This window comes from Microcaecilia unicolor, chromosome 9 (genome assembly GCF_901765095.1).
Source record: "Microcaecilia unicolor chromosome 9, aMicUni1.1, whole genome shotgun sequence".
Classification (NCBI taxonomy): domain Eukaryota; kingdom Metazoa; phylum Chordata; class Amphibia; order Gymnophiona; family Siphonopidae; genus Microcaecilia; species Microcaecilia unicolor.
In genome coordinates, this window is record NC_044039.1 from 157,248,058 (window position 1) to 157,275,987 (window position 27,930).

The following is a 27,930-nucleotide window of genomic DNA, read 5'->3' on the forward strand; positions in this document are numbered from 1 at the left end:
ACTTCTTATCTAGGCCCACCCAAAATCTGCTGTCTAGCTACGCCCCTGGTATACAGTGATCTAACACTGACATTGTTTATTACATTTTTTAATATACCACTGCTAGAAACAGATTGCAGCGGTTCACAAATATTAAAACAGAAAGGAACTCCATAATTTGATAGGACAGATTCATTCAGATATACAAATTCGACAGTCCAACTGAGCAGGTAACCCAGGTCTAACGTGCTGGAGGTGAAAAACCAAATGCAAGAGTAAAAAAATGAGTTTTCAAAAGGTCTTTAAATCGTGAAAAAGACAGTTATCCTAAATAATAAAAAGCACCTCCAACATTCTGAAGCTGGCAGTGTAGGGTTCGTAAGTCTGTAGTTCAGCGTTTCATTGGCTCTCACTGTCCCCACCCTCACGTCGAGGAAATGGAATGCTGCATAGTTGCCAAGCAAACAAGCGTGACGTCACAGGAACGAACAACCAATCAGACAGAACGGAACTTGGAGGAGGGAAGTGGAGTGGATTGAATCTCTAACAAACAATCATATACAGGGAGGTACAAACATCAGTGGAGGCAAGTGTACGGAAGGGAAGACAAACATTTAATCACTTTGTCACTCACATACAGACATCACACACACACTCAATCACTCTGTGTATCTCTCTCTTACACTGTCTGTAAAACACACTGTCACTCAGTCTCTCACATGGGCAACTGTATGTTGCATTCTTACGAGTAAGGAGCTCTTCTGATGTGATTGTTAAACTGATTGAAGGGCCTGAACAAGGAAAACTTTTACCACATTGTAACACAGTTTACACAAAAACTATTGTATATAAAGAAATCTTACACATGTAAACAACAATTATATTAAGAATACAACCGTGGAAATATTAATGGCAGGAACTCATTACATTGCTAGCGCCCATTTCATTGCGTTAAGAAACGGGCCTTTTTTACTAGTAAGTACATAAGTATTGCCATACTGGGAAAGACCAAAGGTCCATCAAGCCCAGCATCCTGTTTCCAACAGTTCAATCCAGGTCACAAATACCTGGCAAGATCCCAAAAAAGTACAAAACATTTTATACTGCTTATCGCAGAAATAGTGGATTTTCCCCAAGTCCATTTAATAATGGTCTATGGACTTTTCCTTTAGGAAGCCGTCCAAACCTTTTTTAAACTCACTGTTATCAAGCGGCCCCAGCACCATTACCTCCCGCAGCAGATCATGCGCTACACTAAGGACTAAGTCTAGAACTTTTCCTTCTCTCATCGGCTCCTGTACCAGCTGCTCCATAAAGCTGTCCTTGATTTCATCAAGGAATTTTACCTTCCTAGCGTGCCCCAATGTTACAAAGCGAAGGACAGGGGGGAGGTCATTCTCTAATTTTGGTGCCAGAAAGTAGAATGCAGAGTGACAAGTAGATTCATAGCGAGACGTTTTTGGTGAAGATAAAACCAGACGAGAGTCAAGTGAATGGAGATATCTGCATTTAAAGTTGCTGAAAATTTCTCCCGCTAAGCTGTTTCCAATGTACATATCTGAAAATCAAGCCCGAAACAATTTAAAGCAAAAACAAGAAAGCTATTTACAGGGAAAAAATTCCAGGGCCAGCTTGGAAACATGCAATGGCAGTCTTCATCTGACATCTCATAATGTGTCAGGGCATTTGTGTATAGTGCATCAATGGATGCACAGGTAAATCCTTTGGCTTTTGGCATTGATTGGGGAAAAAGAAATATTGGGAGAGCAAGGAAAAGCCACTCAGCTGGATTCTTTTCTTTGCTTGCCCCCCCCCCCCCCCCCCCTCTCTGATTCTTTGAGTTTTTCTTTCAAGCAGCAGGGTTTGTGGCAGAGATCCTCCACTAGAGATTCAAGGACCCTCAGCCCCTGGTGGAGGCAACAACCACTGATATAGCTTCCTATTAGAAGTTGTTTTGGGCAAGACTTTACAGTTGCATATGAACAGAACCAAATTTTATATGTTATGTTTTCATTAATTTATTGTGCTTGTAACTACACATGCATGCAGTTCACTATTTGTTTTTGAAAGTTACAGGATGAAGACATTGTTTGAAGACATCAAAGTATCAGTTAAGAATAACTATGACCAGGACCGTTCATTTTGGCGGCCTGTGCTACCCTGGGGAGGGGTTTTTACAATCAAAGCTGGCCGAAAAGCAGTATCTTGCACACCGCTTTATGTAGAGATAATGCTGAAAAATACCTGTACAGTTGATGGCTTTTTAATGTTGCTATATGTTGTTCTTCGAGAAAATGAAAGCTTTCCCAGGGAGGTCTCCCATTACTTAGGGAGAGAGTTTGTAGAATGCTTTCTTCATTTAATGGATTCATACAGTTTTACACTGGTCAAGTTGCTATGGATCTGGGACAAGATGAGAAAACGGCAGTACAAATCTGAAGTTCACAAAACATCGTTAGTGATTGACTTGTCTGGAAATGAGCATGAGAATTTTACAAAGAACCTAGAGAATCTTATGTGCACCATTCAAGAAAGTTACTGTTCAAACTGGAGATGTCCAACTCGGCTTCAGGAAGAACAGCAAAGTACTATCAGTATAAAGTAAGTTCACACACAATCAGTTTTTTAGTACTATTAAATATGAATTGTACATAATATTTTATTGATCTTTTAATTTTTAACGGTTTTTACAAAACCAAGAAAATCAAACACTGTGTAAATATTCAGTCATATCAAAATTGATATTTTATTGATCTTTAAAAAAAATTATATTTTATCCAAGAGGATCTTGCAGCATAGAACATGTGTAAAAACTCTCTTATAACAGTAGATACAATTTCAATAGTGTGTGTCTGTTCAGGGCTAAAGAACCCATGGAGCTTTCATTAAACATTAGATTAGAATTCTTTATAATTTATTCAGGATATATGTAAATTGCTGTCTGATCTCATATAGCTGGTCAAAATTTGCTCTTGCCTGTAAAAAACGTAGGTGCTCATTTTCAAAGCACGTAGACTTACAAAGTTACATAGGTTACTGTGCACCTTTGTAAGTCTAAGTGCTTTGAAAATACACTTTGTAAGTCTATGTGCTTTGAAAATGAGCCTCTTAAACTTTGTTCCCTCACCACTGAGGTAGGGATATGCATTGATTTCTGCCTTTAGCTTGCAAATTTTTTATGGGCCTAAAATCTGCATTTATGCATGAAACAAATGAAAAAAGTAACGGACAGAGGGGGGAGCAGTGAGATCTAGGGCTCTGTTTACTACACAGAGATAAGGGCGCACTAGCGTTTTTAATGCACACTAATGATTAGCACACGCTAAACGCTAAAGTCACCCATAGAAACTTGGGCGACTCTAGTGTTTAGCGCATGCTAAAAACGCTAGCATACCTTAGTAAACAGAGCCCTTTCTAGTGTATTAACTCCTCCATTGCTATGCTTTGCAGTGGATCTGCCATGAAGGATGCATGGCTGAGCAGTTGATACAAGTGAAGAGAAGATCTCTGCCTTTTGTCCCATATTCCTTGAGTTATGAAACTTTTTGTTTTGTGACCACTAGCTTCTCTTTCTCTCACACTCCCCCCACTCCGGGGTTCCATGCCCTTAGGTACTTTGGTTCTGTTAAGAAATGTAGGACTGCAACCACAGAGATTTAATGAAGTAGGCAGGCTTCTGTTGTCCATAAGGACACAGAGTGAAATTTATTTTAGGTGAGAAAGTGATCACATATCCCTCCAGTTTTCTATTGTACTTACTTCTGAAGTTCTGTAATAGAGTGATACATATCTATTTTTAGGCGGGATTGAACCTGAAAAGTCAAGAAAATAAAACATAAAGATATCTTTTCATAAGTGTTGTGTATTGGTTTAGTGTATTTGAGTTCATACCTTACCTCTCTACCCTCATCTCCCCTTACGTTCCTACCCGTAACCTCCGCTCTCAAGACAAATCCCTCCTCTCAGTACCCTTCTCCACAACCGCCAACTCCAGGCTCCGCCCTTTCTGCCTCGCCTCACCCCATACTTGGAATAAACTCCCTGAGCCCATACGCCAGGCCCCCTCCCTGCCCATCTTCAAATCCTTGCTCAAAGCCCACCTCTTCAATGTCGCCTTCAGCACCTAACTACTACACCTCTATTCAGGAAATCTTGACTGCCCCAACTTGACATTTCGTCCTTTAGATTGTAAGCTCCTTCGAGCAGGGACTGTCCTTCTTTGTTAAACTGTACAGCGCTGCGTAACCCTAGTAGCGTTCTAGAAATGTTAAGTAGTAGTAGTAGTACCAGACTTTAAAGCAACAGCGCTGCGTAACCCTAGTAGCGCTCTAGAAATGTTAAGTAGTAGTAGTAGTACCAGACTTTAAAGCAACAACCATTTTTTAAAGAAAGCTATCTGACAGTTGAAGCATAATCGTTAAAATAGCACAGTTAGAAACAAACATGTTTTACTCAATTAGCTTTAAAAAATGAGACTAATAAATGAAAGAATGTATGAAAATGCTTTGGGGCTGCTAACATTGACAATTGCTGAAAATTCCTCCTGCTAAGCTGCTTCCGGTGTAAATATTCAGGTGCTCCTCAGCATATGATTGAAATCCCTGTGCTGCATAGAAACCTGCAAATATAAAATTATCAGCTAAAGGGTGGATTTGAATTACATTGTTAAAAGCTGGTTGTGGCCATTTTGAAAGGTGCATGTCTTCTTTCAAACATTGTGAAAATTGGGCTTAAAGAAAGGAAACTTTGCATTAAAGAGGCAATAGTAAAACCAAAAAACTAACTTGTACATTAGTACTTGGAATAATGTAGTAGTCTTGCTGAGGGTGCTTCCTGAAGCCCTGCAGCTACATGAGAGAGTACATTCAGGAGAGGTTCTAGTCTTGTGTGAAAAAAAATAAAACAAGCTGGGAGCATACCATATGCTCTTTTTCTGTCCACTGCTGTCCTCAAACAGGGTGGATATGTGTATGCCCAGGAGCACCAATGGCATTCTTTTTTAACGAGGCATATTTCAAGCAAATAGACATCTCTGTACATAATGTGTGTTCACTGTTGTAATAGTGTTGCTGTTTGGTTGTTTTCCTTGGGGAAGTCTGTGAAGTCTTATGTTCTGCACTCAGCTTTCCTATTGGTTGTTGTGCTCTTTGCTTGTTTCCTACGTGGCTTTTCCATTTCTGTTTCTCTAGCTGCAGGTATCTGATCTTCTGTTTTTTTTCCCAACTCTTTCAAGAAAGATTTTTGACTAATAAGGTGAGGAAATCTCTTTCTATAATTGCCTTCCCTTTTCAGTGTCTCCCTCCAGCTACCACTCTTCACCTTATCTCAGTGTAAGGTGGCTTCTCCCTTGCTAGTTGTGGATATGCCCATTGGCAGTTAAGTCTCTGACCCTGATCTCCATGCCTCACTTCATGCATGTACAGGAAGCCGTGGAGGGGCATAATCGAACGGGGCACCCAAGTTTTCCTGAGGGCGTCCTCGTAAAGGGGCGGGGAAACCCGTATTATCGAAACAAGATGGGCGGCCATCTTTCGTTTCGATAATATGCTACTTACTACTACTACTTAGCATTTCTATAGCGCTACTAGGGTTACGCAGCGCTGTACAAGTTAAAACATGGGGAAGGACAGTCCATGCTCAAGAGAGCTTACAATCTAAAGGGGTCAGGGACGTTCAAATCTCCACATTTAGGTCGACCTTAGAGATGGTCGTCCCCGATTTTCGGCGATAATGGAAACCGAGGATGCCTAGCTCAGAAACGACCAAATCCAAGCCCTTTGGTCGTGGAAGGAGCCAGCATTCATAGTGCACTGGTCCCCCTCACATGCCAGGACACCAACCGGGCACCCTAGGGGGCACTGCAGTGGACTTCAGAAAAAGCTTCCAGGTGCATAGCTCCCTTACCTTGTGTGCTACTACTACTACTACTACTTGACATTTCTAAAGCCCCCCCTAACCCCCCCAAAACCCACTACCCACAACTGTACACCACTACCATAGCCCTTAGGGATGAAGGGGGCACCTAGATGTGGGTACAGTGGGTTTCGGGTGGGTTTGGAGGGCTCACATTTACCACCACAAGTTTAACAGGTAGGGGGGGATGGGCCTGGGTCCGCCTGCCTGAAGTGCACTGCAGTACCCACTGAAACTGCTGTAGAGACCTGCATACTGCTGTCATGGAGCTGGGTATGATATCTGAGGCTAGAAAAAATATTTTTAAAGTTTTTTTTTAGGGTGGGAGGGGGTTAGTGACCACTGGGGGAGTAGGGGGAGGTCATCCCCGATTCCCTCCGATGGTCATCTGGTCATTTAGGGCACATTTTTGTGGCTTGGTCGTTAAAAAAAAAAGGATCAAGTAAAGTCGGCCAAGTGTTCGGCAGGGACGCCCTTCTTTTTTCTAATATCAGCCGAGGACGCCCATGTGTTAAGCACGCCCCAGTCTGCACACTGGGTCTGCCTGTCTGAAGTGCACTCATCCACTAAAACTGCTCCAGGGACCTGCATACTGCTGTCATGGACCTGAGTATGACATCTGAGGCTGGCACAACATATTTTTACAGATATTTTTTGAGGGTGGGAGGGGGTTAGTGACCACTGGGGGAGTAACGGGAGGTCATTCCTGATTCTCTCCGGTGGTCATGTGGTCATTTTGGGCACCTTTTTGTATCTTAGTTGTAAGAAAAACAGATCCGGGTGAAAACGTCCAAGTGCTCGTCAGGGACGTCCTTTTTTTCTCGATTATGGGTCAAGGATGTCCAAGTGTTAGGCACGCCCAAGTCCCGCCTTCGCTACGCCTCCGCCACGCCCCCTTGAACTTTGGCCATCCCTGCGACGGAGTGCAGTTGGGGACGTCCAAAATCGGCTTTTGAGTATACCGATTTGGACGTTTCTGTGAGAAGGACATCCATCTTCCGATTTATGTCGAAAGATGGGCATCCTTCTCTTTCGAAAATGAGCCTATTAGTCATGCAGAACCCCTTTGACAAATACAGTTCTTGAAGGCTCTTTGTAAATTGTGACTGAGCAGCCATTATCGGATGCAGGATGATTTTTGTTTTGTTACATTTGTACCCCGCACTTCCCCACTCATGGCAGGCTCAATGCGGCAGGCAATGGAGGGTTAAGTGACGTGCCCAGAGTCACAAGGAGCTGCCTGTGCCGGGAATCGAACTCAGTTCCTCAGTTCCCCAGGACCAAAGTCCACCACCCTAACCACTAGGCCACTCCTCCGCTTTTTGGAAGGCTGGCACTTGGCAGTTAAAAGATTTCCAGGGCCTGACCATAGATCTTTTCCCGCTGCAGCCCTCCTTGCCTTCAAGCCTTGCAGGTCTGCTCTTGCTTCATTTGGTGCTGCATTGTCAGTAGCTAGTACATAATACTTCAAGCTAGGGCTAGCCACTGTTGTGGTGGCCAACCAGAGCTTATGCAACTATTAACTGCTTGATGATTTACTTTTTTTTTTTATATGTGTGTTGCAGGTTCTGATTTGCTGAATTCTTGTGCATACAATAACCATGCTGCTGAACAAAATAAATTAAGTACTATAAATGCAATTCCCAACACTGTCTCTGATATAAAAACTGCAGATCCAAAACACAAACCAGAGTAATATAAATATTCAGGGAGAATATGAGTAGTAAGACCTAAGACACTCTACAACTAATACTGTACATAAAAAAGGAAATTCTGTTATGAAAAAAATTCTAGAGTGTTAACGCGCCCAAAAGACGGAGTAGTTCCCGAAGGGAAAGCCTACTCCTAAGGATGAATGAGTTTCTCAATCATTGAAAGTCTCCCAATGAGAACTGAGCAAAACCTGTGCTCCCAATCTAAAACGTGACCAATAATCACAACTAATAGAAAAGGTCTATCTACCCATATTCTCCATGAAAACACACTCTTACCAATTCTTACAAAACTATGTATAAACTCAAACTTTTTTTTTATTCTCATCACTCATACCACTAGCTCTGAAAATGTACTTCAAAAGCACATTCCTATAAGTTTGTTATGCCATAGCATTTACATATACTTATCCCTACTATCAAACATATAAACGGCGAGTGACCGACTCACTCACAAATGCGCAGTAGTGACTTCCCTCTCTGTCCCGCCCCCGCGTCAATACGTGATGACGAGGGCGGGACAGAGAGGGAAACTGCGCCGCCGAGGTTGATACCGCTCCCCCCCCCCCACCTGTCCACCCGAGGTCGCTGCTACCGTTACCCCCCCCCCCCCCCCACACCCACACCCAGCCCGGGCCCTCTCTCCGCTACTAAACTTACACATCCATTTGCCGGAACGCAGCACGCACATCAGCTGAGCTGCCGTCGGCCTTCCTTCCCTGCCTGTGTCCCGCCCTCGCTGACGTTACGTCACAGGAGGGCGGGACACAGGCAGAGAAGGAAGGGCCGACGGCAGCTCAGCTGATGTGCGTGCTGCGTTCCGGCGAATGGATGTGTAAGTTTAGTAGCAGAGAGAGAGAGGGCCCGGTGGAGGGATGGCGGCGGCGGCGACTCCGGGGGGGGGGGGGGGGGGGGAAGAAGGAAGGAAGGAAGGAAAACCCCAATACCAGCCCGTTTTTACGGGCTCAACGGCTAGTAATGTATAAAATGCTCTCAAAAGGTAAAAGATAATTTAGTACACTCTCTAATGTGCTTGGTCCTGTTTATGCTCATATACTTCCTAAAAAGATGTTTTCATTCAAAGATGTTTTATACAAGTATAATATATGCAACAAAACTTAAGTGTACAATGGAGCTAGTGTGTTGAATCATATCTTTATATTCTGCTTGATGCCCAATGCAGAATTAAAAAGCAGATTGATAGCTAGATGCGAGGACTGTGTGCTCTGAAAAATTACAAGCAAAAGCTACAGTTCTCAATTTATTTTCTAATATATAAACTTCATTTCATCGTAATATTATTTCCCTACTACCGCTATAAGCTGAGCAGTACTTGTGCTTGAAAACAATCATCACAGGTTTGGGTCTCATAGAATCTAGCTTCTTCATGCTACAAGTTTGATTAAAGTGCTGCATCTTCATCATACCCAGTAGAGCCTGGAAATTCTTTAGAATCTTCCAAATAGCAACCAAGCCAAGCTTAATATAATAATTTAAATAATGAAAGACCAAGTTTTACCTCCAAGCATACTAGCCTCCACATAAATGGAATGCAGCTGAGAGGGCCTAAGGATGGGTGGGGAGTAACCACTTGGGGGAGAGGGTCAGGGAGGAAGAACAGCTCCTGCTCTGGGGGGGGGGGGGGGGGGGCGTGAGCAAGGGAAACAATGGGACAAACCAAACATTTTTGGCTTGTACTAAAAACACATGCTCACTTTCAGCCAAAACCGAAAACCTGTCTGCAAATTCAAATGTTCTTTCAGCTGAAAGCAGGCTGAAAAAGGATTTTATGCCGGTTTTGGCACCAAAACCGAATTTTGGTCTACTTCTGTTATATTACTACTACTACTACTACTACTTAACATTTCTAGAGCGCTACTAGGGTTACGCAGCGCTGTACAATTTAACAAAGAGAGACAGTCCCTGCTCAAAGAGCTTACAATCTAATAGACAAGTGAACGGTCGGTCCGATAGGGGCAGTCAAATTGGGGCATTCTGGATTCACTGAACGGTAAGGGTTAGGTGCCGAACGCAGCATTGAAGAGGTGGGCTTTAAGCAAAGACTTGAAGACGGGCAGGGAGGGGGCTTGGCGTAAGGGTTCAGGAAGGTTGTTCCAAGCATAGGGTGAGGCGAGGCAGAATGAGCGGAGCCTGGAGTTGGCGGTGGTGGAGAAGGGTACTGAGAGGAGGGATTTATCCTGTGAACGGAGGTTACGGGCGGGAACGTAAGGGGAGATGAGGGTAGAGAGGTAGTGAGGGGCAGCAGACTGAGTGCATTTGTAGATAAGAAGGAGAAGCTTGAATTGAATGCGGTATCTGATCGGAAGCCAGTGAAGTGACCTGAGGAGAGGGGTGATATGAGTATATCGGTTCTGGCGGAATATGAGACGTGCAGCAGAGTTCTGAACAGACTGAAGGGGGGATAGATGGCTAAGTGGGAGGCCGGTGAGGAGTAAGTTGCAGTAGTCCAGGCGAGAGGTAATGAGAGCGTGGACGAGAGTTCGGGTGGTGTGTTCAGAGAGGAAAGGGCGAATTTTGCTGATGTTAAAGAGGAAGAAGCGACAGGTCTTGGCTATCTGCTGGATATGCGCAGAGAAGGAGAGAGAGGAGTCAAAGATGACTCCGAGGTTGCAGGCAGATGAGACGGGGAGGATGAGGGTGTTATCAACTGAGATAGAAAGTGGAGGAAGAGGAGAAGTGGGTTTTGGTGGAAAGACGATAAGCTCGGTCTTGGACATGTTCAGTTTCAGGTGGCGGTTGGACATCCAGGCAGCAATGTCGGATAAGCAGGCCGATACCTTTGCCTGGGTCTCCGCGGTGATGTCTGGTGTGGAGAGATACAGTTGGGTGTCATCAGCATAGAGATGATACTGGAAACCATGAGATGAGATCAGGGAGCCCAGGGAAGAGGTGTAGATTGAGAAGAGAAGGGGTCCAAGGACCGATCCCTGGGGAACACCAACAGATAAGGGGATGGGGGTGGAGGAGGATCCATGAGAGTGAACTTTGAAGGTGCGGTGGGAGAGATAGGAGGAGAACCAGGAGAGGACAGAGCCCTGGAACCCAATTGAGGACAGTGTGGCAAGAAGTAAGTCATGATTGACAGTGTCAAAAGCGGCGGATAGATCCAGGAGGATGAGGATGGAGTAGTGGCCTCTGGATTTGGCAAGGAACAGGTCATTACAGACTTTAGAAAGTGCTGTTTCTGTCGAGTGAAGAGGGCGAAAACCGGATTGATGCGGATCAAGGATGGCATGAGAGGAGAGAAAATCAAGGCAGCGGCTGTGGACTGCGCGCTCAAGTGTCTTGGAGAGGAAGGGTAGGAGGGAGATGGGGCGGTAGTTGGAGGGACAGGTAGGGTCTAGTGATGGTTTTTTGAGGAGTGGCGTGACTACAGCATGCTTGAAGGTGTTGGGGACAGTTGCAGTGGAGAGAGAGAGGTTGAGGATATGACAGATGGAGGGGGTGATAGTAGGAGAGATGGTGTTAAGTAAGTTGGTGGGGATGGGATCAGAGGAACAAGTGGTGCATTTTGAGGAGGAAAGAAGGCGGGCGGTTTCCTCCTCGGAGATATCAGGAAAGGAGGAGAAGGAGGTCTGGGTTGGTTGGTTGAGGGAGAGGGTTGAAGGGTGAAGAGGAGGAGGTGGCTTGGTAGTGAACTCAAGGTTGATCTTTTGCACCTTGTCGCGGAAGTAGTCAGCCAGTGATTGAGGAGAGAGTGACGGGGGGGTGGGAGCGGAGGGCACTTTGAGGAGGGAGTTAAGGGTGGCGAAGAGACGACGAGGGTTAGAGCTGAGAGAATTAGTCAATTGGGTGTAATAGTCCTGTTTGGCAAGGAATAGTGAGGACTGGAAGGAGGATAGCATGAATTTGTAGTGAAGGAAATCTGAATGGGTGCGAGATTTCCTCCAGAGGCGTTCAGCAGATCGGGCGCAGGAGCGAAGGTAACGGATGCAAGGGGTCAGCCAGGGCTGGGGATTAGTACGCCTTGTGGGACGGGAGGTGGATGGTGCAAGGATGTCCAGAGCAGAGGAGAGAGTGGCATTGTAAGCGGAGACAGCCTCGTCAACAGACTCGGAGGACATGATGGAGGGGAGGAGATTAGAAATACTAGATGATAAGGTGGGAGGGTCAATAATCTGGAGATTCCTGGAAGTAGTGGTTAATGTTGGGCGGGGCTGAGGGGGAGGGTGAAGAAGTGTGAAGGTGATCAGGTGATGATCAGAGACAGGAAGAGCTGAGGTGTGGAAATTGGAGGGTGAGCCGGAAGAGGAGAGGACGAGGTCAAGGCAATGGCCATCACGGTGAGTAGGGGTGGTGGAACATAGCTGGAGGTTGAAGGAGGATGTTAGAGTGAGGAACTGAGAAGCGTGAGAGTTGGACAGGTCATCAACGTGTATGTTGAAGTCTCCGAGAATGAGGGATGGAGATGAGGGTTCAATAAAAACAGAAAGCCAGGCATCGAAGTCGGTGAGGAAGGAAGGGAGGGATTTATCAGGGGGGCGGTAAATGACTGCCACTCTGAGTGGCAACGGGTAGAATAGACGGATGGAGTGGACTTCAAAGGATGAGAAGCAGTGAGACTGTGGTAGGAGGAGGGGTTGGAAGCTACAGGAGGGCGAGAGTAGTAACCCGACGCCTCCTCCACGGCCAACTAGGCGGGGAGTATGGGAGAAGAGATAGCCTCCATGGCATAGAGCCGCAACTGAGGCAGAGTCGTCAGGGGAGAGCCAGGTTTCAGTTAGGGCAAGCAGGTGAAGGGAATGAGAGATGAAGAGATCGTGGGTGAAGGGAAGTTTGTTGCAGACCGAGTGGGCATTCCACAGTGCACATGAGAAGGGGAGGGAAGAGTGGGGGAGGAGGGGAATAGATATGAGTTTGGAGACATCCCGGAAACGTTTGCATGGATAGGACGAGGACAGGTGTGGGGGACCTGGATTGGGATTGATGTCTCCTGCGGATAGCAGGAGGAGGAGTAAGAGAGTGCGGAGGAGGGTGGGGGAGGTAGGGCGACGAAGACGGGATGCGCTTAGGAGGAATGGGGATGGGTTAATGGCAGGAAGGAAGTGTTGAAGGTTGAGAGCTAGGAAGGAGGAGGGGGACAGGAGAGATGGTGAGGTGGTGAGGGACGGGAGTGAGTAGGGTATTGCAGTAGTGAGCAAGATAGGAGAGGACATGGGTGGGCAGTGAGTTCCAGTGGTAGACAGTGGTAGGGGGAGGGGAAAAAGATTAGGAAGGGACAGGGCAAGGAAGAGAATGTGTAAAGGGGCCATAAGTAGTAACTGAGGTGTTACAGGTATATATGTAGTGACTGAGGTGTTAAGCGATAGATAGAACGGCAGAGCTGGATTAGAGGCTTAAAACTGGAATGGTAGGCAGCAGGCAGGTAGGCACTGCCCAGTAAGAACAAGTCACACCCACTATGTTTGAAAAATGTGGGAGGAAAGGAGGTGAAGAGCCTGAACACAGAGACAGAGCAGTTATCTGCAGGCAGATTAGGTTGCTTGGGAGGGTATATAAGAACTATCACCCTAGGGGTGGGTGGGTAGAGGGGTGGGTGGGAGGGATCTAAGTCTAAAATGTACAGACAGAGCTGTAGCACAGCCAGTTAATCTGTAAAAAAGGTGGATTTCTCAAGAAAAACTGGTATAGAAGGCTGCCCCTCTAACACAGCCAGGCTTGATTGCAGACAGCCCTGTTGAATCTAATCCTCACTATATATTGAACCTTACCATGAAAGTGAAGTAGTCACCACAAAGTTTCTACAAAAACGCTATGCTGTGGTCAAAGGAAATTCCAGAACAGATAAGAAAAAAAGTTGTTGAAATATTATTAGGCTGGAAAGGGTTAAAAAGTCATTTCTAAAGCTATGGGACCCAACTAAACCACAATGAAAGCCATTATCTCCAAATGGAGGAGACTTGGAACAGTGTTGAATCTTCTCAGGCTTGGCCAGCCTGCCAAAATTAAGAGCAAAGTGACAATTCACCTGGGAGGTCACTTGGAGGGGCATAATTGAAAAGGACGTCCTTGTTTCGATTTGGACGTCCTCGCAAAACGTCCCCATCCAGTATTTTTGAAACAAGATGGACGTCCATCTTTTGTTTCAATAATACGGTCAGGGACGCCCAAATCCTGAAATTTGGTCGTCCTTAGAGATGGTCGTCCCTAGACTTGGTCGTTTCCAATTTTCGGTGATAATGGAAACCAAGGACGTCCATCTCAGAAACGACCAAATGCAAGCCATTTGGTCATGGGAGGAGCTAGCATTTGTAGTTCACTGGTTCCCCTGCCAAGCCAGGACACCAACCGGACACCCTAGGGGGCACTGCAGTGGACTTCTGAAATTGCTCCCAGGTACATAGCTCCCTTACCTTGTGTGCTGAGCCCCCCAAACCTCCCCCAAAACCCACTACCCACAACTGTACACCACTACCATATCCCTTACGGATGAAGGAGAGCACCTAGATGTGGGTACAGTGGGTTTCTGGTGAGTTTTGGAGGGCTCGCTGTTTCCTCCACAAATGTAACAGGTAGGGGGGATGGGCCTGGGTCCGCCTGCCTGAAGTGCACTGCACCCACTAAAACTGCTCTAGGTACTTGCATACTGCTGTAATGGACCTAAGTATGACATCTGAGGCCAGCATAGAGGCTGGCAATCAATATTTTTAAAGACGTTTTTTGACAGTGGGAGGAGGTTAGTAACTACTGGGGGAGTAAGGGAAGGACATTCACGATTCTCTCCGGTGGTCATCTGGTAATTTCGGGCACCTTTTTATGCCTTGGTCATAAGAAAAACACAACCAGGTAAAGTTGTCCAAGTGTTTGTCATGGACGTGCTTGTTTCTTTCAATTATGGGTCGAGGACGTCCAAGTGTTAGGCACGCCCAAGTCCCGCCTTCACTATGCCTCCGATACACCCCCTTGAACTTTGACCGTCCCTGTGACAGAAAGCAGTTGGGGACGACCAAAATCGGCTTTCGATTATACCAATTTGGATGACCCTATGAGGACACCCATCTTCTGATTTATATCGAAAGATGGGCGTCCTTCTCTTTCGAAAATGAGCCCAAAAGCATCCCAGAAGAATATCCAAAGAACTGCAGACCTCTCTAGCCTCAGCTAAGGTCGGTGTTTATAAATCCAGTATAAAGATTGGGAATGGGATTCATAGATAGCAGTAGTTTCTGCCTTACTGCTTTCTCAAGACTAGTATCAGTGCTCATCTCATATTTGCAAATGATCCCAAGCCTTTTGGGAAGAATACTCTATGGACAGATGAGTCAAAAGTGGAACTCTCTGGACAACAAAGGTTTCACTATGTCTTATGACTTAAAGTAAATACATCATTCCACAGTAAGAACATCATACCAACATGGTGGTGGTAGTGTGATGGTGTAGTGATGTTCTGCTTTCTCAAGACTTTAAAACTACCAGACCTTAAGGAGAATGCCCAGTCGTCTATCTGTAATTGGGATTATGCAGCAAGACAATGATCCAAAACACAAAAGAAAGTCAATGTTTGAATGGTTGAAGAGAAACAAGATTCAAGTTTTGGATTGGCCTAGTCAAAGTCCTGACTAGAACCCAGTGGAGCTGCTGTGGCAGGACATGACATTAACTGTTCATGCATGAAAACATACAAATGTGTCTGAATTTAAAGCAATTATGCAAAGAAGAATGGATTAAGATTCAACAGTGCTGTGAAGGACTGATATCAAATTATAGTTAGTATTTGGTTGCAATTATTGCTGCCAAAAGTGGTACAACCAGTTATTTAAGTTTAGGGGATAGTCACTTTTTCATATGTGTGATATGGGTGTTGGATAACTTTGTTCCTTAAAAACTGTGTTATATGTTTGCTCAAGTTCCCTTTGTCTCATACAATATAAAGACCAGAAACCATTCAGTGTGATACATATGGAATTTGGACTATAGGGGCAATCAGGAGAGGGGGACTTTTTCACATTACTGTATACATATATGCATACTCAGCAGTTTCTCCTGCTCCTTTAAACTTTCATTCAGAAGTAACACTGCAAGTGGACACCATATGCTTTCATTTGCATCTATGTGAGGATTTTCTCTCCTATTTTACACCTCCATAGTCCTCTCCCTCACACCTAGCCTGCTTATGTCTGTTGAGCCCACCAGTGGGGGACATGCATCATGGATGCATCTAGAACCCTGCAATTGTAGGCCCTGAAACCAGCCACTATGTGTCATCCTTAAGTAACTTTCTCTCCTCCTCCCTGCCACTGGAGGGTGCCTGTGAATGCTGCTTCTGCAGCAGCTCCAGCTGACATGATTGGAAGGCCGAGAAAGAGGAAAGAACCTGGGACTTTTTTCATGGCAATGCATAGCACATGCCTGCTGAGCCACCGAGCTGGCCCTGAGTAAATAAATGTGTGCAAGTATAAATATTAGTTCATGGATGAGGGGTTTTAATGGGCTTTTTTCTGCCTTGCCCTTGTAAGTAATCCAAGTACCCTACCTTTTCGATTTCTGTTTTTGTAATTGAGTGTGACTTCCTATTTGCAAAATAGTTGGAAATGTATGAATAGACATCCAAAAGATCAGAGTTGCGTGTCCTTGCAAAATACGCGTGTGTGTGTGTACACAGATACCCCCAGAGAGATAAGCAGTGGCTTAAGTAGCATGGACTCTGCTACATTTTGGTTCCTGCCAGGTACTTGTGACTTGGCTTGCCCACTTTTGGAAACAGGCTGCTGGGTTACATAGACCTTTGTTCCGACCTAGTATGGTAATTCTTATGTTCCTTTGTGCCATTCATATATGTATGCTTATGAAGCTTTTCAAACCACAGGTTTGATCTGTAAAACAGAAATTAGTGGCAGAGCAGTGTGGTGAAATGAACTTTGAGGTGTGAGCATGGAACTGGTCTTCTGAACTGCACATAATTGTGTGTTTCAGTCCTCTTCATGAAATGCCACATGGAGATCTGATTCAGCTGGCAGTGGATGAGCTGTTCTGTTCCAGGATAGAACTGTGTAAAGAATATGGGTAGGTGCACACAGTATATGGCTTTCAAAATACACAGTATTAGTCAAAGTCCAGGCACAAGTACATAAGTTATTCAGTATTACCATGCAGTTCTGCACAGTGTACATATAATTCAAGAGAGAACAATAAGAATCTTAACTATATCTTTTATCCATCGTCTTTTAAGACTGGTCCCCCTCAAAGTTTGCTGATCCTTGGACTCCGATTTATTTATTAATTTTATGGCATTTGATTTACCATCTCTTGAAAAATATCAAATAAAATGGTTCATAATTACAGGTCTAGCATGATAAAAATCCAACCTACTCAAAATAAAAATAATAACTAAAAGAGAATATGGCCTACTTTGTGAGGACAGTAATTCATGCCCAGTGAACATTTATTTACCTGGTGCAGAGTGCAAACATTAGTAGTTTTAAAGGATGATTGACAGGATGGGTACCTGACTCTAGCCTGTCCCTATATTCAATGTACAGTCCATATATAAGTATGTACGATATGGTAGAAATCTAATGGCCATTTTGCTGCTGGCAACCATTAAGTATTGGTCACCAGTTTTCATTAGAAGTATCAAGTGTTAGTGAATTTTCTGTCACTTTGCATCTTGTCTTATATGGATCTTTATAATGCACATCAGATTCACCTGCAGCATCTCTTTTTGATCTCAACCACAAATAATGCAACTGCCTTACCACTATGGTCTTCAACAGCCACACTTGACCGTCTCTCACCAGCAATCATATACTTTTTCATCTCTTTATTTCTTCTATTTTTATTTTTAAATGAGTCACTAAGGTTGGATTATATTAATATGCACCTGCAGTTTTATTTTGGTTCAGCAGTTTCTTCCTGTTCCTTTTGGACTGATATTAGACCATGTGGAATCTATGATACTATGCGTTTTCATTCACAGTTACCCAGGTTGTCTTGCTGCACCCCACGCCTGGAATAGACTTCCCGAGCCTGTGCATCTGGCCCCGTCTTTGGCCGTTTTCAAGTCCAAACTTAAAGCCCACCTCTTTACTGCTGCTTTTAACTCCTAACCACTTCTCACTTGCCCTGTCCTTAACCTCACCTATTATTCCCTTACCCTTAATTGTTCTCTCTGTTTACCTGTCTTATCTAGATTGTAAGCTCTTTGAGCAGGGACTGTCTTTTTGTGTGTTGTACAGCGCTGCGTATGCCTTGTAGCGATATAGAAATGATAAATAGTAGTAGTAGGTCCCCCTCCACACACACATCACTTCCCTCCATGTAGACAAAACATAATGTAAATAGTCCTTAACCAGGGGGGGTCACAGTTTGGTTTCATCCAGAACTCGACACATTCATACTTAATCTGTTATGTTATGGCTGAGATGTGCTGTGAATGCTGCCTTTTCTACATCCCAAACACCAGCTAGACCAAGCAGAAACCTAGCCTGGGAATTGTATCCCAAGTCTGATGCATGGCAGTACTGTGCATGTTACCTCTCCTCTGCTTTTAGTTTTAGAGTTGAAACTGTCGCACTGTGCAGGTTACCTCCCTCCTTCTTTCTTAGATAGTGCAAAAGTCATTTGACAGATGTTTTGAGTCGAGGTACTCTGCTTGGTTTCCATTCTCTTGCCTTTTAGGGATCTAGTGTGTTAATCCCACTCCTTTTTGAATTCCAACCTGTTTTTGCTTCCACCATCTCTTCCAGGATGGCATTCCAGGTATCCACCTCCCTTTCTGTAAGAAGATATTTCCACTATTCGTTTTGATTTTGTCTCGTTGAAGCGTCATATGTTCTCTAGTTTCAGCTTCCCCTCCTTTGGAAAAAGCTTGTTTGTTTACTAATACCTTTCATGTAGTTGAAGGTATGTATATGTCCGCTAAGGCAGTGGTTCTCAAACCTGTCCTGGGGGACCACCAGCCAGTTGGGTTTTCAAGATATCCGTAATGAATATGCATGCAAGAAATTTGCATATAATAGAAATGATAGGTATGCTAATCTCTTTTATGCATATTCATTACTGATAGCCTGAAAAACTGACTAGCTAGTGGTCTCCCAGGATAGGTTTTAGAAGCACTGCTTTAGGGTATACTTACTTAGGACCACTAATCTTTCTCATGTCTTGTGATGCAGATCTCGTACCATTTTGATTGCTTTCCTCTAAACTGCCTTTAGCCTCCCCTCAGAGAATCTTACCATACTTGTTATCCATTACTTGCTTCTTACTCTTAAAGTCATAGGCCCAGACCATTTAACATGTTTATGTTTTTAGGGCTGCATTTCGATTAAAAATTTTATTTGCACGATTGTGATTACAAATTTTAAACCGCATGATTAATCACATAAAGCTTCCTCCTTGCATTTCCTCCTGTGCAGTGCAAAATATAGACAGCAGATGTAAATTCTCAAAACTGACATTTTAATTACTAAACTGAAAATAAAATAATTTTTCTTATCTTTGTTGTCTGGTGATTTTATTTTTCTAATCATCTTGTTCTGCTTCTTGCCACCTTTGCTCTAGACTCTGTTTCCAGGGTCTCCTGTTCATGCATTTCTTTCCTTTCTTCTTGACTTCCTGCTCTATATCCGTATTTCACATTCAAATTTCTTCATTTTCTGCCTTCTTCTCAAATCTATCTAGTTTCCATCTCTTCCATTCCTCTCCATCCACGAGTGCCATCTCCTCTCTAAGCTCTTCCCTTCCTTTCCCAGCCAACCATGTGAACTTCCCCTCTCTCTTTTTTTTTTTGTTACGTTTGTACCCCGTGCTTTCCCACTCATGGCAGGCTCAATGCGGCAGGCAATGGAGGGTTAAGTGACTTGCCCAGAGTCACAAGGAGCTGCCTGTGCCGGGAATCGAACTCAGTTCCACAGTTCCCCAGGACCAAAGTCCACCACCCTAACCACTAGGCCACTCCTCCACTCTCTTTTCTTCTCCTGTGTTGATGTCCAGCATCTTCTTTCTTGCATCTCCCAATTCCAGCATCTCTCCCTCTTCTTCTGCCATCTAGCATCACCTCTTTTTTTCTCTCTCTCAACCATCTAGCATGGCTCCTCTCTTTCCATCATCAACCCATCCCTCTCTCTCCCCCACCATCCAGTATCGCCCCATCTCTTCTCTCTCACACACACCACTACTATCCAGAATCACACTGTCGCTGCCCTACCCCCAACCATCCAGCATCACTCCATCTCTCCCCATCACCACCACCAAAACAAAACCATCTTCCCACATTGCTCCATATCTCTGTCTTTTTCCCCCAACCACAACCATCTAGTGCCTTGTCTCCCCATATCTTACATATTGCTCCACTGGCCCCAGAAACAAGAAGTTACATGATAAGCCAGCAGGAGGGGGAGAGGAAATGGAGACAGATAGGGCAATGCTGGATGGTTGAGGGTGGAGGAGACAGACCTGTTATTAATCGTATTAAAATTGTTAATTCATGTTAAAAATTGTACATGTTAATCACTAACACTTTAACCCCCTAATTCTATATATGGCGCTTAAAATTGTGCCCAGTTTGCGCATATAATTTAATTGAATGAGCCAAGTAGTGCCAATAATTGGGCACTAATTGGCAATAATTAAAATTTACACATGCATCTTTATAGTTGCTATTCTTTAAAGATGTGCACATAAACTTTTATGAAAATGGGGCATGGCCATGGGAGGGTCAGGGGCGTTCCTAGAATTTGCACGTAGTGTTATAGAATTTGCGGGATCTACACCTAATTTAGGCATGGTGTAAATCCAAGTTCAGTTGGTGTAAATCCTCACACCCAAAATTGGGCACAGATCCCAGAGCTAAGCATTATTCTGTAAACTGTGCCCAATTGCCGTTTATAGAATACTGCTTAGTGTGCATTTCTTTTTGGCGCCCAAATTTGGGAGCCATTTACAGAACTGACTCCTCAATGTCCAGCCCTAGTGGGGGTGTGTGTGTGTGTGTGTATATATATATATATATATATATATATATATTTGCAGTTAAAAATCTCCATTACTTAGTGTAAGGGGCACACTGTCCATCTTTCCCCTGTTGGACCAGTTGTGTTTCAGTTTCTCTGTTTCAAGAATAATGGAATAACATCCTCAGCCTGTTCTACTGTAAAGTTCTGTTTAAATAACAAGTGAAGCACACACTGAAGTTAAAATGGCAGCCTTAACTTATTGAACCAAATCAGAGAAATACTGGTCATTACGACCAACACTGAATACGTGGCTTTAGCTAATTGTAGTGAAACAATACTCTTTCAGTATATCTGTACTATATCCTTTTTGGTCGGCTGTCTTTACCCGGTCGGCTGTCTTTACCCATCACCAAAGATATCTGACGAAGGGATATAACATGGATGTATGGATTATCATTGAATGAGAGAGTACTGTTTCACTGTAATTAAAGTCATGAATTCACTGTCTGTGGCACTGACCAATCAATGACATATTTTTCCGACTGGCTGTAGTAAACTGAGGCTGCCATTTAAATTTGCAGTGCTGTGTGCAGTTTTTTTATTGGGTGGAAACTGGAGTTCACATTAAGATTCCTTGGGGAGGGCGCTGAATATATTGCCTTGTCCTTGAACCAGAGAACATAAGAGATGATCAGACTAAAGGGCAATGAAAGCCAGCACCTTGTCCCAGAAAGTGCCTCATCCAGGTTAGTAGGATGTGTCCAGCAGATCCTAATGATTAGATCTGTTTCTTGCAGCTGCCTTCCAGGGATGAGCAGTAGCTTTTTGAGATTTGACTAATCATTGTTTATGGCAGGGGTTCTTAACCTCTTTTGGTTCCCACAAGCCCCTTTTACCAAGCTGCGGCAAAAAGGGGGCTGGCGTCAGTGTAGCTGGTAAAAGGGAAGGTCTCGCTTTTCTGCAGGAAATGGCAAGGCCCAGGCGGCCATTTTAAGGGGGGAGCCCTTACTGCCACCCATTGAGGTGGCAGTAAGGGCTCCCATGCTAACCGGGCAGCGCATGGTACTGCCTGTTTACCGCCAGGTACAGTCCGGCACTACAAAAATAAATACATTTTTGTAGCGCTGAAAATGAAGGCACGGTAGGGGTGGGAAGTACCACCGGGCTGCTGTGGTAGCCTGGCGGTAATTCCGTTATAGTGAGCAGTAAGCCTGCATTGGGCTTACCGCTGCTTAGGAAAAGGAGCCCTAACTGATTAATGAAGTCCATGCACCCCTTCCTAAGCCACATATCCACTAGTGACTACAGACAGCTATATCTGGTGCTGTTAGCCGCTAATAGTGCTAACTGCTTTGTTGCTAAAGTTGCAATAGTACACAGTTACACTACCACTAACTGCCTGCATTCTGTTTAGAAAGCTTCAATAAATTGCCTCAGATTTCAGGACACTTCTCTGTACCCTGTTTGACTTCCTCTTGATTCGGGCACCACTGGTTAAGAACCCCTGGTTTATGGACTTCTCATCTAAGAATTTGAACAAATCCTTTTTTTAATTGAAATCTGTTTATTGAGATTGTAAACACCAACACTACAGTCTGAATCCAGTGAAAAAGCAGAAAGCAGTTGACAAAATCCCGGGTGAGCTTGGGCTCTTATAGCTCCCCCACAATATTTGCAAATAGATACAATACATAAACATGCCATCAAACCAGCAAAAGCATCATTTCTACCCCACCTACCCACCCACACACACACACACACAGCCATCCCACCCTTCTAAACTACAAGAACCAAATTGCAGCACAAGGTTATTTATTATTAAACTATGTGCACAAGAGGGCAAAGATTGTATATACGGTTCCCAAATGGACCAAAACGGGGGGGGGGGGGGGGGGGGGGGGGTTCCATTTGAATGTGAGATGTACATCCTGAGCCTCCATTACTAAAAGACTATGAAAGGCATTCAACCTAGCTATGCTCAATGCCATCACCACCATCCCTGACAACAAATTCCTCAGCTTAATTACTGTATATACTCAAATATAAACTAAGAAATTTTTTTCCCAAAAAAACATCAAAAATTGCGTCTCAGTTTATATTTGAGTCTTCCCCCTCTCCCATGGTGTCTCGCATTTCTCTCCTTTCATCTCTCTTCTGTGGTGTCTTGCATTTCTCCCTTTATCTCCCTCTCCTAGGTCAGCTGATGCTGACTCAAAGCATTGTGGTCGGCCAGTGCAGGGCCTTGAGCATCTGCACGTTTAACCCTTTAGTGTCCAATGTTCCCGTAATAAGCCATATGGGAACAGATTGATGGGAACTTTGGACACAGCCTGCTGGGTCTCACCCCTCTGAATCAGGAGGTTTTATTAAAGGATGGGAGCTGGCAGGCCTTGAACATGCATATTGCTCAAGGCCCCCCACTGAATGACTGCAAAGCTTTCTATGTCAATGTCAGCAACGCAGGAGAGGGAGGGAAGGGGAGAAATGCTGGCATATAAACTTCGGTTTATATATAAGTTCCTCTGTTTTTTAGAGGAAAAATGTTATCTCAGTTTATATTTGGATGGGTTTATATTCAAGTATATACGGTATTCCTTGAGTGAAACCATTGTTAGTACACTTTGATTGCATAAAGAATCAGGAATATTAGATAAGATTGTCAAATCTCACAAATCATGGAGTTGATAGTACAATATTGCATCCTTCTGGAAAAAACGTAGAGGCCTATTTACTAAAGTGCAGTAAGAATTTGCACTTAGAATGGGCTTGCAGCTAAAATTAACATTTGATGACTGCAAAGCTTCCATATTAACTGTTGTGATAGTTCCCAACATGTTGCTATTCAGTTACTGCAGAGAAACATTCTTTACCATGTGTTAACTGAATGGCAGATAACTTGATGCAGTTAGTATACAGCTAAGTAAATGGGTCCCTTTTCTGATAACTGAATGTAGCACCTGTTCCAGTTAAAAATGATAAACTTCGGTATTCTTTGACAATGGTAAAAACAGATGTAAATAAATAAGAAGAGGCTAGCATGGTGTTAAAAGGAGATGAGCTATGAATGAAAGGAGTTATCTAACCATCACCCCCCTTACAAGATTAGGTGCTTGGTACTGAGATGTGTTTTTGGTGCTAACGGGGACAGCTGATCCTTTTCCTTGTAGCTGGTTGATAGGGATGCCCAAGATGAGAAAATGAATCCTCTTAAATCTTCCAAAACAATTGTTTGATAAAAAGGTTATTTGTAGTCCTTTCTCAAAGCAAAAAAATGCCAAATCCTTAGATGTGAGCAAGTTAATGGAATAGCAGTCAATACATGAAACCATAAGGCCAATGGCACACTAGAAATTGGGCTAAAGAGTATTTCAGAAATGTTGGCACCAGCCTAAGTTTTGGGGAGTTTGGCATTTATAATGGACCTTTTTTTTTAGGGCATATGTGTTAATTTCATTTGTGTGTTTTTCAATTTTATTCTTTCCAAACCCATGGAATATTGTAAAGAAATTATAGATAAGGAGTCAAGAAAAGCACAAAATAGCCTGAGCTAGGGGCAAAATAGCCAGTGCGTTTTTTCTAGCAAAAATGTTGCTGGTACTCAAATGCTATGCCACCCTTCAACGGTGGGGTGATCACTGAGGGAACCACCCCACAATTGCCAGGCCCCCTGCAACCAGTCATAGAATCTATGACAAGACAGAATTGGTGTGTAGAGCCTAAGTTCTTTCATTAAAACTTGGGGTCCATGGGTCAATTTTAGCAGATAATGGAAAAGGTGCCGGTACTCAGTACTCCCAAGTACCCCCTCAAAAAAGCCTGAAAATAGCTCTGAAAATTGGATATAACAGAATGAAATTTGGCAAAGGAAAAATATAGTGAAAAATGCATTAACTTGAAAATGGGCTATATGACACTGATGCATTCCAGAGAAATAGGCTCTTAAAAAAAAAAAAAAAAAAAGACTAGTGCATTTCTATGGGAGAAGTTCCAGCTTCTGCAGACTTTGGTCCTGAGGAACTGAGTTTGATTCCCACTTCAGGCACAGGCAGCTCCTTGTGACTCTGGGCAAGTCACTTAACCCTCCATTGCCCCATGTAAGCTGCATTGAGCCTGCCATGAGTGGAAAAGTGCGGGGTACAAATGTAACAAAAATAAAATAAAAATAAAATAGTAACTTTGATGTACTGAAGCCCAGCAGTTAGGCAATTTGAAAGATGCAATTTCTCTGTTTCCTCTACTGTCCACACACAACTCTCACTCCCACATTGCTGCTGGGCTGGCTTTTGGTGTTTCAAGTGTGTATTTTACTTGTTGTAGATTCTACTGTGAAAACTAGTGACTATGTATCTGGTAATCTGACACTCAAACGTTTTATGTAAATAACATTTCCCAACTTACAGTTATTGATTCCATCCAATTCGTGGATATCAGGCGGACAGGAACTCATAGCACTTCCATTAGCAGATACATATGCATTATGATGGTTAATGTGTTTTAGGAATCTGACCCCTGATGACGCTCATGTAGCGAAACACAGGCTGTGTAGGGAACGGGAAACTGTGTGCGATGAAGGGTTGTTTTGTGAAGATTGACTTTGAGGATCCAGACGTTGTATTGAAATCTGCTAAACTACAGTGAAGCCTGCTGGTTGAGGAAAGCCAAATGGGAAGTGGAGTGGAGGAGAGTGTTCTGGAAGCGGTAACGAGTACAGTGATAACAGCGTGGGCTAATAATATGGACAATCAGCAAACTATTTAAAGGAAAGTTGTTGGAGAAACTGTTAATTAAGAACAGTGATGACAGCGTGGGCTGACAATATGGACAAGCATGCAAACCATTTAAATGAAGGTTTTGAAGGAACTGTTAATTGTAACAAGAGTTAACTGTCAGGGTTTAATATAGTAGGCAGTTACATGATGTATTAGTAAGGTTCGGTGCAAGGCGTGGATGAATTTGTGTGTGTGTGTTTATTTGTGATAGATGATTTTACAAAGTTTTGATATTTGTGATATATAATAAAGTGCAATTAAAAAAATTGTTGATATTTGGTTGAAAATTAGACACACAGAGTACAGCTATTCATATATATTTTTACCCAGTCTAGTGATTTGTAATAAATATACATGAGACAAATTTGCATGCCTGTCACCTACATTATATGCAAATTTCTCATGCATATTTGTTACAGATATCCTGAAAACTCGACTGGCTGGTGGTCTCCTCAGGCCAGGTTTCAAAACCACTGGGCTACAGCATACAGTGAAATCAGACACAATTTATTTATTACATTTGTACCCCGCGCTTTCCCACACATGGCAGGTTCAATGCGGCTTACATAGTAACAATATAAAAAAATTACAAGTCATAAGAATATACAATTTGTGGTCAACGTAATATTAATGGGGTTAATGGATTTGTAAATTGAACAAAGGAGGAATTAGGTGCAGAAGGAAACGAGCGTTAGGAGGTAGGCGTAGGAAGATGGAGAAGAATAGATATGGGATAACAATAAGGATAATGGGAAACATCAATCATAATATATGTAAATAGTTTCTCTATGTACTATATAAGTGATATAAATGAAATAATTGCACTTTTCTGTTTCTGTAGCTGTGATGGGTTAAGAGAATTCTCCCAGAGGATTTTCTGTCATGGTCCTCCTCCTTTTGTTATTTTAAATATGCAGCAGTGGAAATCAGAAGAGCTGGCATATGTACCTTATTACTTAGGTTTATCAGATCACAAGTAAGTAAAGTGCTTTATAATACACACAACATATTTTACCTTTTACTCCTATAATTTGTTTGGACTGTGTTTCTTGTGGGCATTTATCTAAAATGGAACATTGCCTTCAGGACTGAGTTGTTAACTAACCTGTATTAACTAATTCAGATGTTCAGGAATGTTCAGATCATTGGGGGTTGTTTTCCGTGGCAAACCAAGTAAAGAAAATGGCCTTTAGCCTTAATGTTGGACCTTTGTACTTTTATTTTTCATTTTAAGATTTAATCACAGATACTTGTTTCACAGTAGAAAATTCAACAACTAGGTAACTTTCTTCACAGGAAAGCATACCCTCTATGTTGTACCTGTGATATGTTGCAACACTTTGCAGTATTAAGTGTAAAGGTGAAATTTGAATGTTACTTTTAAGTTGCTGTTTTGCAATGTGTAGAAGAGTCTCAATTGTGGTTCCAACACATGTTGTTGGACCCACATTTGGTCTACCCCCTTCTTTGTGTTTGTGCTGCTGTGTTACTTTTGCTTTGTTTGCCCAGAAGACCCTCAATTTACATAGCACTGTTTGTTTCATGTAATTTGTATGATGTCATGGTTGTATTGATAAATCGGCTTCATCATGCAATATTTTTTATTATTTTAGCAATCTACCTCTTAGCAACAACTGAAATTAATGTTATGAAAATAGTAGTAGTGTTTTTAATTGATCTGAATGTAAAAATTATTATTTGTAGGTATAGTATTTGGACATCAATGGCCAGTTTTCTTTTAAACAGAACTGAAATTTGTATATGCTATCAGACTAATTTGGCTATTAAGTGGGGGTGGGGGGAAAGGACAGAATGTTTCTTTTGATGTTTTAAATGTTTTATTTTTTAATCTTAGATATTTGTTGGAAGGTGCCACATTCTTTAGTAAAGAAGAACACCATTATTCAGCAGCTTTCCAAATTGATGGTTGTTGGATGCATTATGATGGACTCAGACACCTCAACTTAATTTTATTAAATAAACCTCCAGAATTTCTTCTGTTATCATCCTTAGTTTACATTCGAGCAGCAGAGAAATGATCCATTCGATTGAATTAGAGACTAATAATGCAAAGTTACTTTCTGATCTTTTCCTCAAGTTATTAAGGGCTAAAATACGTATATACTTGGCATCCAAGAAGAATTTGGACTACAGTAGTTCAGTTCATTCTGAAATAGATTTGCTTATATAACTGTTTCAGATGGGGGGGGGAGGGGAATACTATGCAAAATGTTTTGTACATTTTATTAAATATTTTTCTATCAAGCACCAAATGACTTGAATTCTTTACGTAGTTTCCTTGTATCTTCTGGCGTTTGAGTTTCAAAAGTAGTTTTTTAAGATTTGTGCAGTTGTTCAGCAGCTTATTGGGTAGTATTATAGCTTGACTGCTGTGCAGTGCGCTTGGACATGCTCCCTCATTGAGTTTTGGTTAAATTGCTCTTGATTCCATACTAAAATAAAACTGACAGCCTAATGAATACATTTCTCCCATCACCATCTTTAAAACAAATATTTCTGATAGCTTCAGTGGAAATTGAATCGCTAGATAAAAATGGAGTTTCTATTTATAAATGTTTATAAACATATAATCTTAATTAGGAATTCATGAGGGAGTTAAAAATTGGTGTTTAAATCTTCTTG

At 42.9% G+C, this 27,930-nt stretch overlaps 1 protein-coding gene across 3 annotated transcripts in view; it reads left to right on the forward strand.

Moving 5' to 3' along the window:
- C9H14orf28 (chromosome 9 C14orf28 homolog) overlaps positions 1 to 27,547 on the forward strand; it is a 29,021-nt gene extending 1,474 nt beyond the window's left edge. Inside the window, exons 2-5 of one of the 3 annotated variants that reach the window (XM_030214219.1) lie at positions 2,056 to 2,580; positions 16,539 to 16,628; positions 26,129 to 26,263; positions 27,143 to 27,547. In XM_030214219.1, the coding sequence (XP_030070079.1) occupies positions 2,057 to 2,580; positions 16,539 to 16,628; positions 26,129 to 26,263; positions 27,143 to 27,326 (933 nt within the window). In that variant the 5' untranslated portion in view covers position 2,056 and the 3' untranslated portion in view covers positions 27,327 to 27,547. Of the gene's footprint in view, positions 1 to 1,282; positions 2,581 to 16,538; positions 16,629 to 26,128; positions 26,264 to 27,142 lie in introns of those variants that run through there. The other 2 variants (XM_030214220.1, XM_030214221.1) reach the window with 2 other exon arrangements.
- The last annotated feature ends 383 nt before the right edge of the window (positions 27,548 to 27,930 follow it).